Here is a 15845-nt window from a genome sequence, read left to right as displayed (position 1 = left end):
CCTGGCGGCTATATTGGTTATCATATTGACTGAAATTCAGGGATGCTGTAGAGAGTACATACATATAAAATTACATGACATTTGGTTCCAATCGGATCATTAGTTTCAGAGTAGAAGGACATTGTTTACTTTTCAAGATGGCTGCCTGGTAGCCATATTTGATGTCCGAACATGACAAATTTTTGATGCTAGATTTACAAATATATTTACAAATATATTGCGATTTGTGATCTGGTATATTTTATTATACAAAATGAAAAATATACCTGGTAAAGTATTCAACTCAATTGGTCCTTGGAAAAAGAAATCTGTGAGATATTAGTAATTTTGGATTTTGACAAAGCACTTTATAACTTGATTTTAAGAACTATTTGGCTGATCGGTTGATTGGTAATTTTTGCAACTGGTTCTTTCGAAACAGAAAAATATCCCTATTTTATTAGTACATTATTTATTTTGAGAAAGCATTCAACTCGATTGGTGGGGAATTTTTTCAATTAGACGTTTAGAAATGGAAAACAAATCTGTGAGATGTCTGTAATCATTTATTTTGAGATTTTTATTTTGGCTTGGTTGATTGGTGATTTTTGCAACTGGTCCTTTAGAAATGGCAAAATATCCCTAGTATATACATGTAGTACAATTTTTATTTTGAGAAGGCATTTAACTTGATCATTGGGGAATTTTTGCAACTCAGCCGATAGAAATTAAGAAATATCCATGAGATATTAGTTGATATTGATTTTGGAAGAGTATCTAACTGAATTGGTTGGGAATTTTTGCAACTGGCCCTTTAGAAATGGCAAAAAATCTGTGAGATATTTGTAAACTTTGACTATGACAAAGCAGTTAACTTAATTTTGAGACCTATTTGGCTTGGTTGATTGGTAATTTCTGCAACTTGTCCTTTAGAAGTGGAAAAATATCCCTAGTTTATCAGTACAATTTTTATTTTGAGGAAGCATTTAACTCAATTGGTTGGGAATTTTTCCAATCGGTCCTTTAGAAATGGTAAGAAATCTGTGATATTGATTTTGAGAAACTATTTGGCTCGTTTGGTTGGTTATTTTTGCAACTTGTCCTTGAAAAAAGGGATATTTGTTTTTCCTTGAGAAAAGTGTGATTAAAACCTTTTATTAGGCGTGAGTGGTGGTGTGTAGCGAGAGTTGCACGACACCCTGGCTGATGGAATTTTGGGGGGGGGGGCTATAGCTAGGGTCCACTGTGTGGCAGCTAAAGGGGATGTCCCTGTGTCTACTCGAACCCCTAGTGGTTAAACCCTAGTGCAGTCATGTGCTTAGCATCGTGGTCACAACAGTTGAGCATCAACCTTGTGATCAGGCGGCGGTCCCGTCTTCGATACCTGGCCGGAGCCATTTTGTAACTCTCAACTGACCTGAAAAGTCCTTGTGTGCGCTAGATTGTGGCTGCCCTTGGTTCTCCAGAAAGGTCTCTGGACAGGCTAGATGATAATGTGTGCGATTTTAGAGCAGTTTCATACAGTAAACAGTACAGTGACAAGCAATATATAAAACTCTCTATCAAAAACTCACTATTCTCATGTCTTGGTGTTGAGCAGTTTTTTCAGTCCAATGCCTGTTGAAGTACGATCCATGAGGTCTTTACGAGTGAGTACGTGCGAGGGTCCTCATGGGAACTGCATAGATGACCTGGCAGGGTTGAGCTCGACTCGGCTCAAACTTACTGAAAAATGAAGAAAAAAATTATTTATTGAGTATCATAGAACCTAAGAAAACTGTAGAACTTAAATATTTTCACAGCATTAATATTTGGCGAATGGAGCATGATATTGATAGAAATAAATAGGCTGCAGTGTTTCAAGTAGGGGATGCAGCTGAAACTGCTGACTGGTCCCTGTGACTGCTGGAATCCCTAGTGATGGTACACTAGTGAAAGGGCCCGGGTCATGTGCTTACCTCCTCTCTTCTTGTGGTGTTGAGCAGATTTTCAGTCCTGCAGTGCCTGTTGATTCAGAGCCACGATGTCTTCACGAGTATTAAGTGAGCGTGAGGGTCCTCTCAAGGAGTGTTAGCCTAAGTGTGGATGATCTGCCGGGTTGAGAAAAAAATTGTGTATTGAGTTGCGTGATGAATAATGATGGAACCTTAGACAACTGTAGACCTTAAATATTTTCACGGCATTAATTTTTGGCGAATGGAGCATGATAGAAATAACTAGGCTGCAGAGTTGCAAGTAGGGGATACAGCTGAAACTGCTGACTGGTCCCTGTGACTGATGGAACCCCTAGTGATGGTACACTAGTGAAAGGGCCCGGGTCATGTGCTTACCTCCTCTCTTCTTATGGTGTTGAGCAGATTTTCAGTCCTGCAGTGCCTGTTGATTCAGAGCCACGATGTCTTCATGAGTAAGTGAGCGTGAGGGTCCTCTCAAGGAGTGTTAGTCTAAGTGTCGATGATCTGGCGGGTTGAGAAAAAAATTGTGCATTGAGTTGCGTGATGAATAATGATGGAACCTTAGACAACAGTAGAAGTTAAATATTTTCACAGCATTAATTATGCCCCCGCTAAAGTGGGGGCATTTATAATATGTACTTGGGTGGTTTCCGGCCGCCGCCGCCACGTCCGCGTCCGCCGCACTGAATTCCAGACTATAACTCAAGAACCCCATGCTCGGCTGACTTGAAATTTTTAGGGGGTGTAGGCCTAGTGTGTCAAAGGGTCCCTATTGTTTTTTGGCGCGTTCCAAAATCCAATATGGCCGCCAGCCGCCATCTTAGATTTTCGCATTCCGCTCGTTTACTAGAGAACCAGAGGTCCAACAGTCTTCAAACTTTTGTGGTGTGATGGTCTATGGTAGGGGAGGTTCCCTATCGATTTTGGGCCCGACCCGAAATCAAAGATGGCCGCCAGCCACCATCTTAGATTTTCGCATTCCGCTCGTTAACTGGAGAACTGGAGGTCCAACAGTCTTCAAACTTTTGTGGCGTAATGGTCTATGGTAGGGGAGGTTCCCTATCGATTTTGGGCCAGACCCGAAATCAAAGATGGCCACCAGGTCCCCGACTTGTTGATTTGTATTCCGCCCCGTAAATTAAGAACCGAGTGAGTGACAGACCTGAAACTTATGTGGTGTTATTACCTAGTGTAGGGGAGGTTCCCTATCCATTTTGGGCCCGATCTGAAATCCAAGATGGCTGCCAGGCCCGACTTGGTTTTTCGCATTCCGACCTGTAACTCAAGAACCAAGTGAGTGACAGACCTGAATCTTATGTGGTGTGATGAGGTTGTGTAGGGGAGGTTCCCTGTCGATTTTGGGCCTGACCCAAAATTCAATATGGCTGCCAGCAGCAAACTTAGATTTTGGTATTCCGATTGTTAACTGAAGAACTAGAGGTTTGACACACTTCAAACTTTTGTGGTGCAATGGTCATTCAGGGGATGCTCTCTATCAATTTTGGGCGTGTTCCAAAATCCAATATGGCTGCCAGCAGCCAACTAAGATTTTGGTATTCCGAGTGTTAACTGAAGAACTAGAGGTTTGACACACTTCAAACTTTTGTGGTGTAATGGTTCTCAGTAGGGGAGTTTCTCTATCGATTTTGGGCGCATTCCAGAATCCAAAATGGCCTCCAGCCGCCATCTTAGATTTTCGCATTTCGCTCATTTATGGAAGAACCAGATGTCCTGCACACTTCAACATTTTGTGGTGTAATGGCCAATGGTGGGGGAGGTTCCCTACTGATTTTGGGGGTCAGTTTGAACTCCAACATGGCCGTTAGTTGGCATCTTGGATTTTTATCATACTGACCTAAATCGCCAGAGTGTGTGAGGGAGCTAGCATTTCTGTGGTATGATCGCCTCAGGTAAGCATGGTAAGGGAGGTGCTGTATAATTTTTGATAAATAGCCTGACAGTTGTTATTCATTAGCATGTAAGCAATGGATATTCTGTGACTGATTCTAGCAGATTGCACTAGCTACCCGGCAGTGACTAGTCTTTAACTTCCTGAGAACCAGATATTCTGTGACTGATTCCAGGCCATCGCATAATTGAAGCTGTTCCAGTAACAGGGTCAACAGCTTGCCCACTGATCTTCTGTGTAAATTGCTAGCAGGCAATCGCCTTGGAAACGGCAAAAACTTAAAAGATGAAGGAGATGACAACGGCGAAAATAGTATAGACCACGCTTCACCTCTGTAGTGAGTAAATGGGAAAACCAACCTCTGCTGTTCACATGCATGTCTATTGTCAGACCAACTAGCCCAGTCAACAGCCATATTATTGTGGATGTTATTTGAGAGCCTCCACAAAATTTCATAAACAGCCACAGAGAAGATATTGTCGAATTTATTTCGCTTATAAGCGCACTGCGCTTATATTCGAGGTGCGCTTATAGCCACAATTTAATATTTATAGGCTAAATAACGCGCGCAATGAACATATTAACACACCGAACACACCAGAGCAGGGGCATACATTCGCAATTTGCCCCAATTGCGTTATATATTTCTAGTTTTTGGCGAATGGAACATGATAGAAATAACTAGGCTGCAGAGTTGCAAGTAGGGGATACAACTCAAACTGCTGACTGGTTCCTGTGACTGCTGGAATCCCTAGTGCAAGGCCCCGGGTCATGTGCTTACCTCTCTTCTTATGGTGTTGAGCATATTTTCAGTCCTGCAGTGCCTGTTGATTCAGAGCCACGATGTCTTCATGAGTAAGTGAGCGTGAGGGTCCTCTCAAGGAGTGTTAGCCTAAGTGTGGATGATCTAGCAGGTTGAGAAAAACAAAATTGTGCATTGAGTTGTGTGATGAATAATGATGGAACTTTAGACAACTGTAGAACTTAAATATTTTCACAGCATTAATTTTTGGCGAATGGAGCATGATTGATAGAAATAACTAGGGTGCAGAGTTGCAAGTAGGGGATACAGCTCAAACTGCTGACTGGTCCCTGTGACTGCTGGAATCCCTAGTGATGGTACACTAGTGAAAGGGCCCCGGTCATGTGCTTACCTCCTCTCTTCTTGTGGTGTTGAGCAGATTTTCAGTCCTGCAGTGCCTGTTGATTCAGAGCCACGATGTCTTCATGAGTAAGTGAGCGTGAGGGTCCTCTCAAGGAGTGTTAGCCTAAGTGTGGATGATCTGCCGGGTTGAGAAAAAAATTGTGTATTGAGTTGCGTGATGAATAATGATGGAACCTTAGACAACTGTAGACCTTAAATATTTTCACGGCATTAATTTTTGGCGAATGGAGCATGATAGAAATAACTAGGCTGCAGAGTTGCAAGTAGGGGATACAGCTGAAACTGCTGACTGGTCTCTGTGACTGATGGAACCCCTAGTGATGGTACACTAGTGAAAGGGCCCGGGTCATGTGCTTACCTCCTCTCTTCTTATGGTGTTGAGCAGATTTTCAGTCCTGCAGTGCCTGTTGATTCAGAGCCACGATGTCTTCATGAGTAAGTGAGCGTGAGGGTCCTCTCAAGGAGTGTTAGTCTAAGTGTCGATGATCTGGCGGGTTGAGAAAAAAATTGTGCATTGAGTTGCGTGATGAATAATGATGGAACCTTAGACAACAGTAGAAGTTAAATATTTTCACAGCATTAATTATGCCCCCGCTAAAGTGGGGGCATTTATAATATGTACTTGGGTGGTTTCCGGCCGCCGCCGCCACGTCCGCGTCCGCCGCACTGAATTCCAGACTATAACTCAAGAACCCCATGCTCGGCTGACTTGAAATTTTTAGGGGGTGTAGGCCTAGTGTGTCAAAGGGTCCCTATTGTTTTTTGGCGCGTTCCAAAATCCAATATGGCCGCCAGCCGCCATCTTAGATTTTCGCATTCTGCTCGTTTACTAGAGAACCAGAGGTCCAACAGTCTTCAAACTTTTGTGGTGTGATGGTCTATGGTAGGGGAGGTTCCCTATCGATTTTGGGCCCGACCCGAAATCAAAGATGGCCGCCAGCCACCATCTTAGATTTTCGCATTCCGCTCGTTAACTGGAGAACTGGAGGTCCAACAGTCTTCAAACTTTTGTGGCGTAATGGTCTATGGTAGGGGAGGTTCCCTATCGATTTTGGGCCAGACCCGAAATCAAAGATGGCCACCAGGTCCCCGACTTGTTGAATTGTATTCCGCCCCGTAAATTAAGAACCGAGTGAGTGACAGACCTGAAACTTATGTGGTGTTATTACCTAGTGTAGGGGAGGTTCCCTATCCATTTTGGGCCCGATCTGAAATCCAAGATGGCTGCCAGGCCCGACTTGGTTTTTCGCATTCCGACCTGTAACTCAAGAACCAAGTGAGTGACAGACCTGAATCTTATGTGGTGTGATGAGGTTGTGTAGGGGAGGTTCCCTGTCGATTTTGGGCCTGACCCAAAATTCAATATGGCTGCCAGCAGCAAACTTAGATTTTGGTATTCCGATTGTTAACTGAAGAACTAGAGGTTTGACACACTTCAAACTTTTGTGGTGCAATGGTCATTCAGGGGATGCTCTCTATCAATTTTGGGCGTGTTCCAAAATCCAATATGGCTGCCAGCAGCCAACTAAGATTTTGGTATTCCGAGTGTTAACTGAAGAACTAGAGGTTTGACACACTTATTGTGGATGTTATTTGAGAGCCTCCACAAAATTTCATAAACAGCCACAGAGAAGATATTGTCGAATTTATTTCGCTTATAAGCGCACTCCGCTTATATTCGAGGTGCGCTTATAGCCACAATTTAATATTTATAGGCTAAATAACGCGCGCAATGAACATATTAACACACCGAACACACCAGAGCAGGGGCATACATTCGCAATTTGCCCCAATTGCGTTATATATTTCTAGTTTTTGGCGAATGGAGCATGATAGAAATAACTAGGCTGCAGAGTTGCAAGTAGGGGATACAACTCAAACTGCTGACTGGTTCCTGTGACTGCTGGAATCCCTAGTGCAAGGCCCCGGGTCATGTGCTTACCTCTCTTCTTATGGTGTTGAGCAGATTTTCAGTCCTGCAGTGCCTGTTGATTCAGAGCCACGATGTCTTCATGAGTAAGTGAGCGTGAGGGTCCTCTCAAGGAGTGTTAGCCTAAGTGTGGATGATCTAGCAGGTTGAGAAAAACAAAATTGTGCATTGAGTTGTGTGATGAATAATGATGGAACTTTAGACAACTGTAGAACTTAAATATTTTCACAGCATTAATTTTTGGCGAATGGAGCATGATTGATAGAAATAACTAGGGTGCAGAGTTGCAAGTAGGGGATACAGCTCAAACTGCTGACTGGTCCCTGTGACTGCTGGAATCCCTAGTGATGGTACACTAGTGAAAGGGCCCCGGTCATGTGCTTACCTCCTCTCTTCTTGTGGTGTTGAGCAGATTTTCAGTCCTGCAGTGCCTGTTGATTCAGAGCCACGATGTCTTCATGAGTAAGTGAGCGTGAGGGTCCTCTCAAGGAGTGTTAGCCTAAGTGTGGATGATCTGGCGGGTTGAGAAAAAAATTGTGTATTGAGTTGCCTGATGAATAATGATGGAACCTTAGACAACTGTAGACCTTAAATATTTTCACGGCATTAATTTTTGGCGAATGGAGCATGATAGAAATAACTAGGCTGCAGAGTTACAAGTAGGGGATACAGCTGAAACTGCTGACTGGTCCCTGTGACTGCTGGAACCCCTCGTGATGGTACACTAGTGAAAGGCCCCGGGTCATGTGCTTACCTCCTCTCTTCATGTGGTGTTGAGCAGATTTTCAGTCCTGCAGTGCCTGTTGATTCAGAGCCATGAGGTCTTTATGAGTGAGTGTGCGTTAGGGTCCTCTCAAGGAGTGTTAGTCTAAGTGTCGATGATCTGGCTGGTTGAGAAAAAAATTGTGTATTCAGTTGCGTGATGAATAATGATGGAACCTTAGACAACTGTAGAACTTAAATATTTTCACAGCATTAATTTTTGGCGAATGGAGCATGATAGAATACCTAGGCTCAGCAACACAAGAGTGGCAAGTTTTGAATGCAGCTGAAAGTGTTGACTGGTCCCTTGACTGCTGCATTCCCTAGTGATGGTACAATATTGCAAGGCCCCAGGTCATGTGCTTACCTCCTCTCTTCTCATGGTGTTGAGCAGATTTTCAGTCCTGCAGTGCCTGTTGATTCAGAGCCACAAGGTCTTCATGAGTGAGTGTGCGTTAGGGTCCTCTCAAGGAGTGTTAACCTAAGTGTCGATGATCTGGCGGGTTGAGCTCGACTGAACTCAAACTTGCTGAAAAATTTTTAAAAATTTCATGAACATACACAATCTAGGCCTAAACAATGATGAAAACCTCTTAAGTTTAAGATTATGGCCGTCAAGGACATGATTCATTCCACGACAAGCTAAGTCTTTGAATTTCAAGATGGCCACTATAAATTGTTCCAAATTTTCCAAATTATCTACATGTACTTAATTTAGACTTTGTGACTGCAATTGACAAGGAAAGTTCCGAATATTTTTGAATTTTCATGTTGTTCACCGCAATAGACAGACTGATTTGTAATTATAAACAAGCCCTTGGCTTCGAGGGTCGCAACTGGTGAGGCTGATGATGGCTGAGGAGAGATAGATAAAAGGGTAAATCACAGACTAAAACTCTCCAAGGCAAACATCCCATCACAAGTTTAAACTGGGGAATACTCTGGGGAATCCCCAACAATGCACTGCACCATACGGAGGGAAATACATGCTTTCGATATTTGCCCTAGTTTACTGCAGACTACGGTCCCAATGTCCACTGTGATAATGAAACGGGCAGGGGCCATTGTGCTCACCGTATAGATATTTGGTGGTTAGGAATTCATCCTGGTTAAGAAACATGCTACATATTTAGTATATAGGTCAAACCAAAGTCGGTATGACATGTGATGTATCGTTGCTTGGAGTACCTACCATAAAAATATCATCAAAAACAAGTCACTGATAAGCGAGATATTGCACTTTTTACTTTTTAGCTACGCTGGCTGTGCAGCATAGCTTATGGTTTGTACTGGCCGAAAGTAGTTCCAGCAAAATAGTTGCATTTTCATCAGAATTTGCTGTAGCTGGGCCAGGAAATATGCCAGGATACCAATATTTTGAACAATGATGAGAACCTCTTAAGTTTAAGATTCTAAAATACCTTGGTACCGTAAAGTCAACTTTTAAATGGAAAATGCATAAGCCTCGTTCTGAGAGCGGAGTGTTTTGGACACGCAACCAAGATGCTCTACCAAAGTTCCCTCGCGTTGCACTAAAATGTGGAAACCATGCACACGTCACGTCAATGGAATTTCAGCTCACTTCAGAAGTTTGAGGCTCTCAAAACACTGCTTCAAACACAAATCAGTCAAGGAAGCATCAACCACCCTAAGTTTTTAAATGAGCACTACACATATTTGCCGAGAAAAACGCTCCAAATAGCCCATTTGCGCGGATTTTAGCATCACTTGAGCGAGCCGATGCGGACTTCCTATGCGCGCTGTACAAAATGTACATGTCTCATTTTCTGTAACGTTGCCGTAACATAATGTAAACAACGGCGCTACCGGCGCTCCGGCCGGGCCGGCGATGGATGGAATTTGCCAAATTCGCACATATTCAAGTTATTTTCTGGGCCTATCTTTTTAAGTTTGAGGTATTTTAGAATAGAAATTGAACCCTCGGCTTCGGACCTTGGTTGAGTTACCAAGACACTCTCGGGTGGAGCTAAAATTTCGTCCGCTCGGGTTTGGACTGTATTTTAGCTCCACCCGAGAGTGTCTTGGTAACTCAACCAAGGTCCTCCGCCTCGGGTTCAATTCCTTAATTATAGCCGTCAAGGACATGACCCATTCCACGACAAGCTAAAAGTCTTTGAATTTCATGATGGCCACTATTCCAAAATTTCCAAATTACTTTAGACTAGGTGACTTAAAAATATAGCTGTTGGCAAGGAAATTTCCAAATATTCTTGAATTTTCAAGTTGTTTGCCGCAATAGACCTATATACTCAGTCTACGATCCAGACCTGGAATATGTAATTGATATCAGTTCCCGCGTTATCTGATGGCCTCGGTTTGGTTTACGCTGAGTGGCATATCTGCTGCAGGCAGGACACTCTCAATATAGCCATAGACTATTTCCGGGATGGAGAGGCATCCGTGATTGACTGGATAGCAATCCAAAAGAAACAACCCCAAGCATGTTGTCTGTTGGACAACTAACTAGCTACTAGCTCATGCTGACCACATGGGCTCCATCCACCCATGTGTGAAAGAAAGAAAAAATTCACAAATATTATAAACCTATGGGGCTATGCTAACTAATATAAGTGGACATTTGGGACATATTATCAATGGTAGTTGATTAAGCTTGGAATCAGTGAAACCTCGAAACCAGTGATAAACCTTGGAATCAGTCCTTTGGTTTTGTCTTGTTAAAATAGGTCTCGATCCCATCAGTGTTCGGTTTGTTGTGCGGATATTTATTTACTATGAACTCAATGCATGCCAACTGGTTGCTAACTTAGAATGTCCCGTTTGTGGATGTGGGGGGGGGGGGGGGCTGGTTATGCTTTTAGTGTATGTAGGCCACAAACGAAAACACCCTACACTTGCAATAGCCTATACATATATGAACAGTTTGTCTTTACTTTGACGACTACCATTAACTTGGATTAGTTAACTTCCTACGTCAAACACTGCAGCAGCAATCTGTTTGAGTCTTAAAGGGACAATATAGGCAGCAGCTAGGCAGGCAAGATAAAGTTACACAAATTCGCCAATACGGGTCTCTCACATCTCACAGTATGTCGAAGTGATTCACCTTTGTACGAGGAATATATTTAGTGCTGAATCTGACATGACGGCCCTCACTGTGTATATTAGTCACCTGAAGATGGCCAAATTAGCCCCTCTGCTCCTGCCTATAGTCCCTCTTTAATGACAAGATGCATTTAATTTGAGAAACATACACAAATAGGTCTATCTAGGTTAGCAGGTGGAAAATTCAATCATTATTTCACCACAAAGAGCTGCTTCTGGCAGCAGATATGATACAGCTACCGTTGCGGGCGGGGACTATTTCTTTGTGGGGCCTTGTGGTTCAGCGTCTCCAAGGAATTCTATTTTCAGAGTCCAATGGGGGGGGGGGGAAGTGGGGGGCCTTCCCCCAATGTACTGGCTAAAACCGGTCACTTTCAGAGAACGGGGGAGGGGGTTTGGGGGACTCATCCCTCAATGTACTGGCTAAATATGTCAGAAGGATGGGGGTTTGGGGGAACTCCCCCATGTCAAACAGTTGTGTGAGTTCACTAGAGCTTGCTCTTAACATATTAATAATATATGGAATACAAAACAATTACAAAACCTTTCTTTTGCTTTCATTGAAAAGAAATCATTATATATTTGCAATTGCGGCCCGTCATGAATATAAGTTTATTTTTTGACGACAACAACGCATTTCAAATGCATTCCATGATGACGTCATCCTCCACAAAAAGGTGCTTTCTGGAACTACTGGCAAATTGCTATCATTAAACTCAGCTGGGACGAGATTGGCAGTTGGAAAGGTATAAATCGTGATAGGAACGCACCAGATTTCACGCGGTACTTTGCACAGTGATTCCACGGTTTAGTACTGACTATTCCAAGGTTTATCACTGGTTCCAAGGTTTCACTGATTCCAAGCTGTATCAACTGCCATTATCAATGAGGTATATGTACTAATTACTTCAAACTCTACAATGAACTAACTTAACTAATGGTGATAATGCCCTAGCCATAGCAACCACTACACCAACGCCTAACTGACACATGCATACTAGTGCAGGGTATACAGAATGTGCATCAAGGAAGTAGGTCATGTCCTGGAGTTTTAACTCTGATTTGCAAAATGAGCACCAACAAAGTATATTTCAGTTTAAAGCGAACTGGAACCGCCAAGCCAGTTCGTATGACCTCGTTTTCATTTCCCGCGTATCGGGTGATCAGAACGAGGCATGACTGAAACATGGCGCCTAGCTGTCAATCATTCAGTGACGTCACTACTATGGAATTTACTACGAAAATTCATGAATGAAAGATCGCATGACTCACGTGATTCTCACATGATTCTCAATGATAACAAATTGAACTGCGCATGCTCTGGCACTGGGGGCGGAGCTACAAATCTGAACTCGACTTTCTCGGGCGGTGAAAGTCGAAAAGTTGAATAAATCGCTCGGCGGTTCCAGTTCCCTTTAAGATGACTATATTTTGATACGTTAGGACAATATGTACCCATGGGTATCATACATCAACTGTCTTGAACTGTAAGCCTCACAGAACATGGCACCCAACATGTGTCTCTCAACATGTTTGACCCCATCTATCATGGCTTGTGGTTTGTACTGGCCGAAAGCAGTTCCAGCAAAATAGTTGCATTTTCATCAGATTGCTGTAGCAGACCTGCAACCTGTTACGATTTTCCGTATTTAGTGCGGATTTTGGCTGAAAAACGCATTTTAGTACGGCGTTACGGAATTGCTATCAAAACTACGATTTTCAAAAAAAGTTCAATTTTTTTTCATTTCGTCGATTTCGTTTTGTTGATTTCTGTGCACCGCCAAGTCTCGCGCAAATCACATTAACTTTTTCAAATTCAAATTCAAATTCAAAGCAGTTTATTGAGCCAGATGAATACTACATTCATATAGGTTTAGAAAATACAATAAACTGGTGCGGGATAGAGAGAAGATGCAGAGGAAAGTAAAACAGGCAGGGATATGTCTTAGGAAATGTACCCTGACCATCAGCGTGCGGAGGTGACGTGACTAGAAATGATAATAAAAAAAATAAAAAAATAAAAAATAAAAAAAGCGTTAGAATCTACAGAGAAATCATATAACACTAACAGCAAAATAAATGCGTTATAAAATATGTATATTACAAAAGATGAAGCAGGCACGATGTGGAAAAGTATTGACAACATCTATTAAATTGAAGTTTTAGTTTTGATGGAAAGCTATGTAGAGGCTTCATAAATACAGTTGGCTGCTTGGGTTAATGTTTCACCACTAGAATTAAGGATATAGAAGACCTGTTTCTCTTTGTCCAGCCCAAGGACCCTGTCTGGAAGTGAAGACAGCAGAGTGGTTCTTATAAGCTTAAATTTGGGACAGCTAAGGAGAAAGTGGGTTTCGTCCCCAATAATGTTTTGATTTAAATCATTTTTACAAAAGTTACAAAATCTTTCATCTCTGGGGGTTTTAGGGCGTGAATAGCGTCCTCTTTCAATTTCAAGGTTGTGGTCACTAATTCTAAGCTTAGTATAAAATCTTGCCCTTTTGGCCAAATACATTGGCATTATGATACTGCCAGCGTTTCTCCTGCGTTGCGCACGACTCACTATCAGATTACAATATGGCGGATTTCGATTTTGACGGCTTGAATTTGATGCGATTTTCAAAGCAATTTTCCGATGCCAAAGCGCAAGCAGGGGACTCCCGCTGCTGCTGGTAGTGCTGCTGGAGATGCTACCCGTAATAAACAAAGGAACCAGTCATTTCGAAGTGAATATAGTGACGAATGGAATGAGCTGAAACCCTCGGAGAAAGGACCGAGTTTCATGCGATGTTCGGTTTGTCAAATCGACATTAACATTGGACACGGGGGTCGGGACGACTGCCGGCGCCATATAAACAAAAAACCTACTGAAAGTTTGTGATAATGAGTCATTTATGTGTTACTGAAAGACCCCCCCAAAATACTGAAAAAGTGACAAATTCAGGGGGAAAATACTGAAAAGGGTATTTAGGGGTTGGCAGCTCTGCTGTAGTGTAGGCTAGCTGGAGCTGGACCAGGAAATATGCCATGATACCAATATTTTGAACAATGATGAGAACCTCTTAAGTTTAAGATTATAGCCGTCAAGGACATGACCCATTCCACGACAAGCTAAAAGTCTTTGAATTTCAAGATGGCCACTATTCCAAAATTTCCAAATTATCTACTTACTTTAGACTAGGTGACTTCAAAAAATAGCTGTTCGCAAGGAAATTTCCGACTATTCTTGAATGTTCAAGTTGTTCGCCGCAATAGACCTACTGATTGTAATTGGGTATATCGTCCAGATCTTCCAGTGGCTGCCTCTCCCAAAGTGCCCCGGACAACATGACACATGCCCTATATAGCCAAGCCATAAAAAAAATGATATTTTATCAGATTCAACCGAGTTCATGTTTGGATGATGCTTGATACATCATCAGCCCTTTAAATTAGGCATGACTGTGAACATTCATCTATCCAGGTCACCCTGGAGAATGTATTCCCATGACATCCGGCCTTCCGACTAAGCAAGCACACGGATAGTGCTCGTTGAGGCCTGGGAGAATGGCTTCCTCACAAGAAAAACATCCAAAATGTGCGCTTGTTGGTAAATTTTCTAAAATAACTTGTGCCCATCTAGTAACATGGACAATATGCACTAAATTTGGAGGTAAATTAACCAGCAGATTACTCTGTGGTGAACACATAACATCCATCGGTGCATATTTTATAATTTGATGCAAATCATGCTTGAAGAACCTTATTACAGTTGAACCTCCATTAGCGGACAACTCTCTATTAAGGACACTAGTATTGGTCCCAAATTGGTTATTTTCAATCAATTTGACAGCTTTAATCAGGACACCTCTCTATTAAGGACAACAATTGTCAGTCCCGAGGGTGTCATTATTAGAGAGGTTCTACTGTATATCACAAAAAAATTTTCCTAGGATAGGCAAGCTCGGCAAACTGGAAGGCCTGAAAAGATGCTTGGCAATTTGGGGAATTGATTCTCCAGGGTGCAGGTGTATGAAAGTTTTTCAACTTCATTTACTTTCAAGAGCCTTCAGGCTCTCCTGAACCCCTTGTCACACAATCTTTTCAGAAGGTTGTTTCCCTCTCGAGATGGCATTGAATTTTCTTGAAAACAAGGTATCAGAGAACAATCTTTTTAAGCTTTACAAAAGTTTAATCTGGTGAGCACAATGGCCCATGGCCATTTCATCTGTTCATGGTTTGTTTTGTGTTGCAGGTTTGGTGCAGCATTGCGACCAAGGAGACCTACCATTTACAGTTAGTCAGTGATGCACACACGCCAGCTCAGTATAGGTAAGTCAGGCCCAGTTATTCTCGCAGGCAAAGTTAGTCAGTCCAGCACTGTTAATAGTAAGTTATGCACAGTTGGCAAGCAGCCACAGTTAGTCAGTCAGGCTTTATAGTGAGTCAGCCAAGTTTTCTTTTGTGCCATTGAGATTGAGCCGAGAAGAATAATATTATTCAATAGAATCAAAACTGGTGAAACTAGCCTGAAACTGTTCCCCCCAAATCCACTGCAAATGACATGCATAACATTACTCGAGATGAGCACATGGTCCCTGTACCATTTCATTTGTTTTTGGCAATGTGTCTGCTGGCATATGATAAGTAATGGTTGAAAACCTAATCCGACAACACCTTTTTCCTTGGAAAAAATCTAACATACTTTCGTTTTTTTCAGGGTGATTGGTTCGCTCTCCAATTCTAAAGAATTCGCACAACACTATAGCTGTCCGTCAGGCACCCCCATGAATCCTGTGAAAAAATGTGAGGTGTGGTGAGGTGGCGAGATACACGTGTATTATACTTGCGGTAAAGATGTAAAAAGGGGAAAGTGGAAAGAGGGAAGAGGGAAGTTGAAAATGGAAAAATATTGATATCTGAGGAAAGGCCAGGTGGTGATTTTCAGCAACGGGTAGCAGATGATCAATGATCGATTTTAAAACAAGCCTGACAAGTCAGCCTCTTGTAGCTACTTTTACTGCCAGTACCTTGGGTACAAAGCTTGAGCCTGCATAGTAGGCATTAGGGTTTTAAGAGTGG

At 42.4% G+C, this 15845-nt stretch overlaps 2 protein-coding genes and 2 long non-coding RNA genes across 6 annotated transcripts in view; 1 reads left to right on the top strand and 3 right to left on the bottom strand.

Annotated features, from left to right (window-relative positions):
- The window catches only part of LOC135497090 (serine/threonine-protein phosphatase 6 regulatory ankyrin repeat subunit A-like), a 94287-nt gene extending 91883 nt beyond the window's left edge, over positions 1–2404 (bottom strand). For both annotated transcript variants that reach the window (XR_010448762.1, XM_064786796.1), the window contains exons 1-3: positions 2310–2404; positions 1938–2069; positions 1554–1704 (exon numbers count right to left, since the gene is read on the bottom strand). The gene's annotated coding sequence lies outside the window, so the exon portion shown is untranslated. The remainder of the gene's footprint in view (positions 1–1553; positions 1705–1937; positions 2070–2309) is intronic.
- Positions 1–15845, top strand: part of LOC135497091 (endothelin-converting enzyme homolog) — a 39110-nt gene extending 23265 nt beyond the window's left edge. For both annotated transcript variants that reach the window (XM_064786799.1, XM_064786798.1), the window contains 2 exons: positions 15019–15095; positions 15484–15845. In XM_064786799.1, the coding sequence (XP_064642869.1) occupies positions 15019–15095; positions 15484–15583 (177 nt within the window). In that variant the 3' untranslated portion in view covers positions 15584–15845. The remainder of the gene's footprint in view (positions 1–15018; positions 15096–15483) is intronic.
- On the bottom strand, positions 4682–5461 carry LOC135496486 (uncharacterized). The gene is made up of 3 exons (XR_010448688.1): positions 5367–5461; positions 4998–5126; positions 4682–4750 (listed from the first exon to the last, which is right to left on the bottom strand). It is a non-coding gene; the product is annotated as an uncharacterized LOC135496486 (long non-coding RNA).
- LOC135496485 (uncharacterized) lies at positions 6957–7821 on the bottom strand. Its single transcript, XR_010448687.1, has 3 exons — positions 7693–7821; positions 7324–7452; positions 6957–7076 (listed from the first exon to the last, which is right to left on the bottom strand). It is a non-coding gene; the product is annotated as an uncharacterized LOC135496485 (long non-coding RNA).

This window comes from Lineus longissimus, chromosome 12 (assembly GCF_910592395.1).
Source record: "Lineus longissimus chromosome 12, tnLinLong1.2, whole genome shotgun sequence".
NCBI classification, from domain to species: Eukaryota; Metazoa; Nemertea; class Pilidiophora; order Heteronemertea; family Lineidae; genus Lineus; species Lineus longissimus.
Note: the sequence above shows the minus strand (reverse complement) of the source record. Positions and strands in the feature narration are given on the sequence as shown.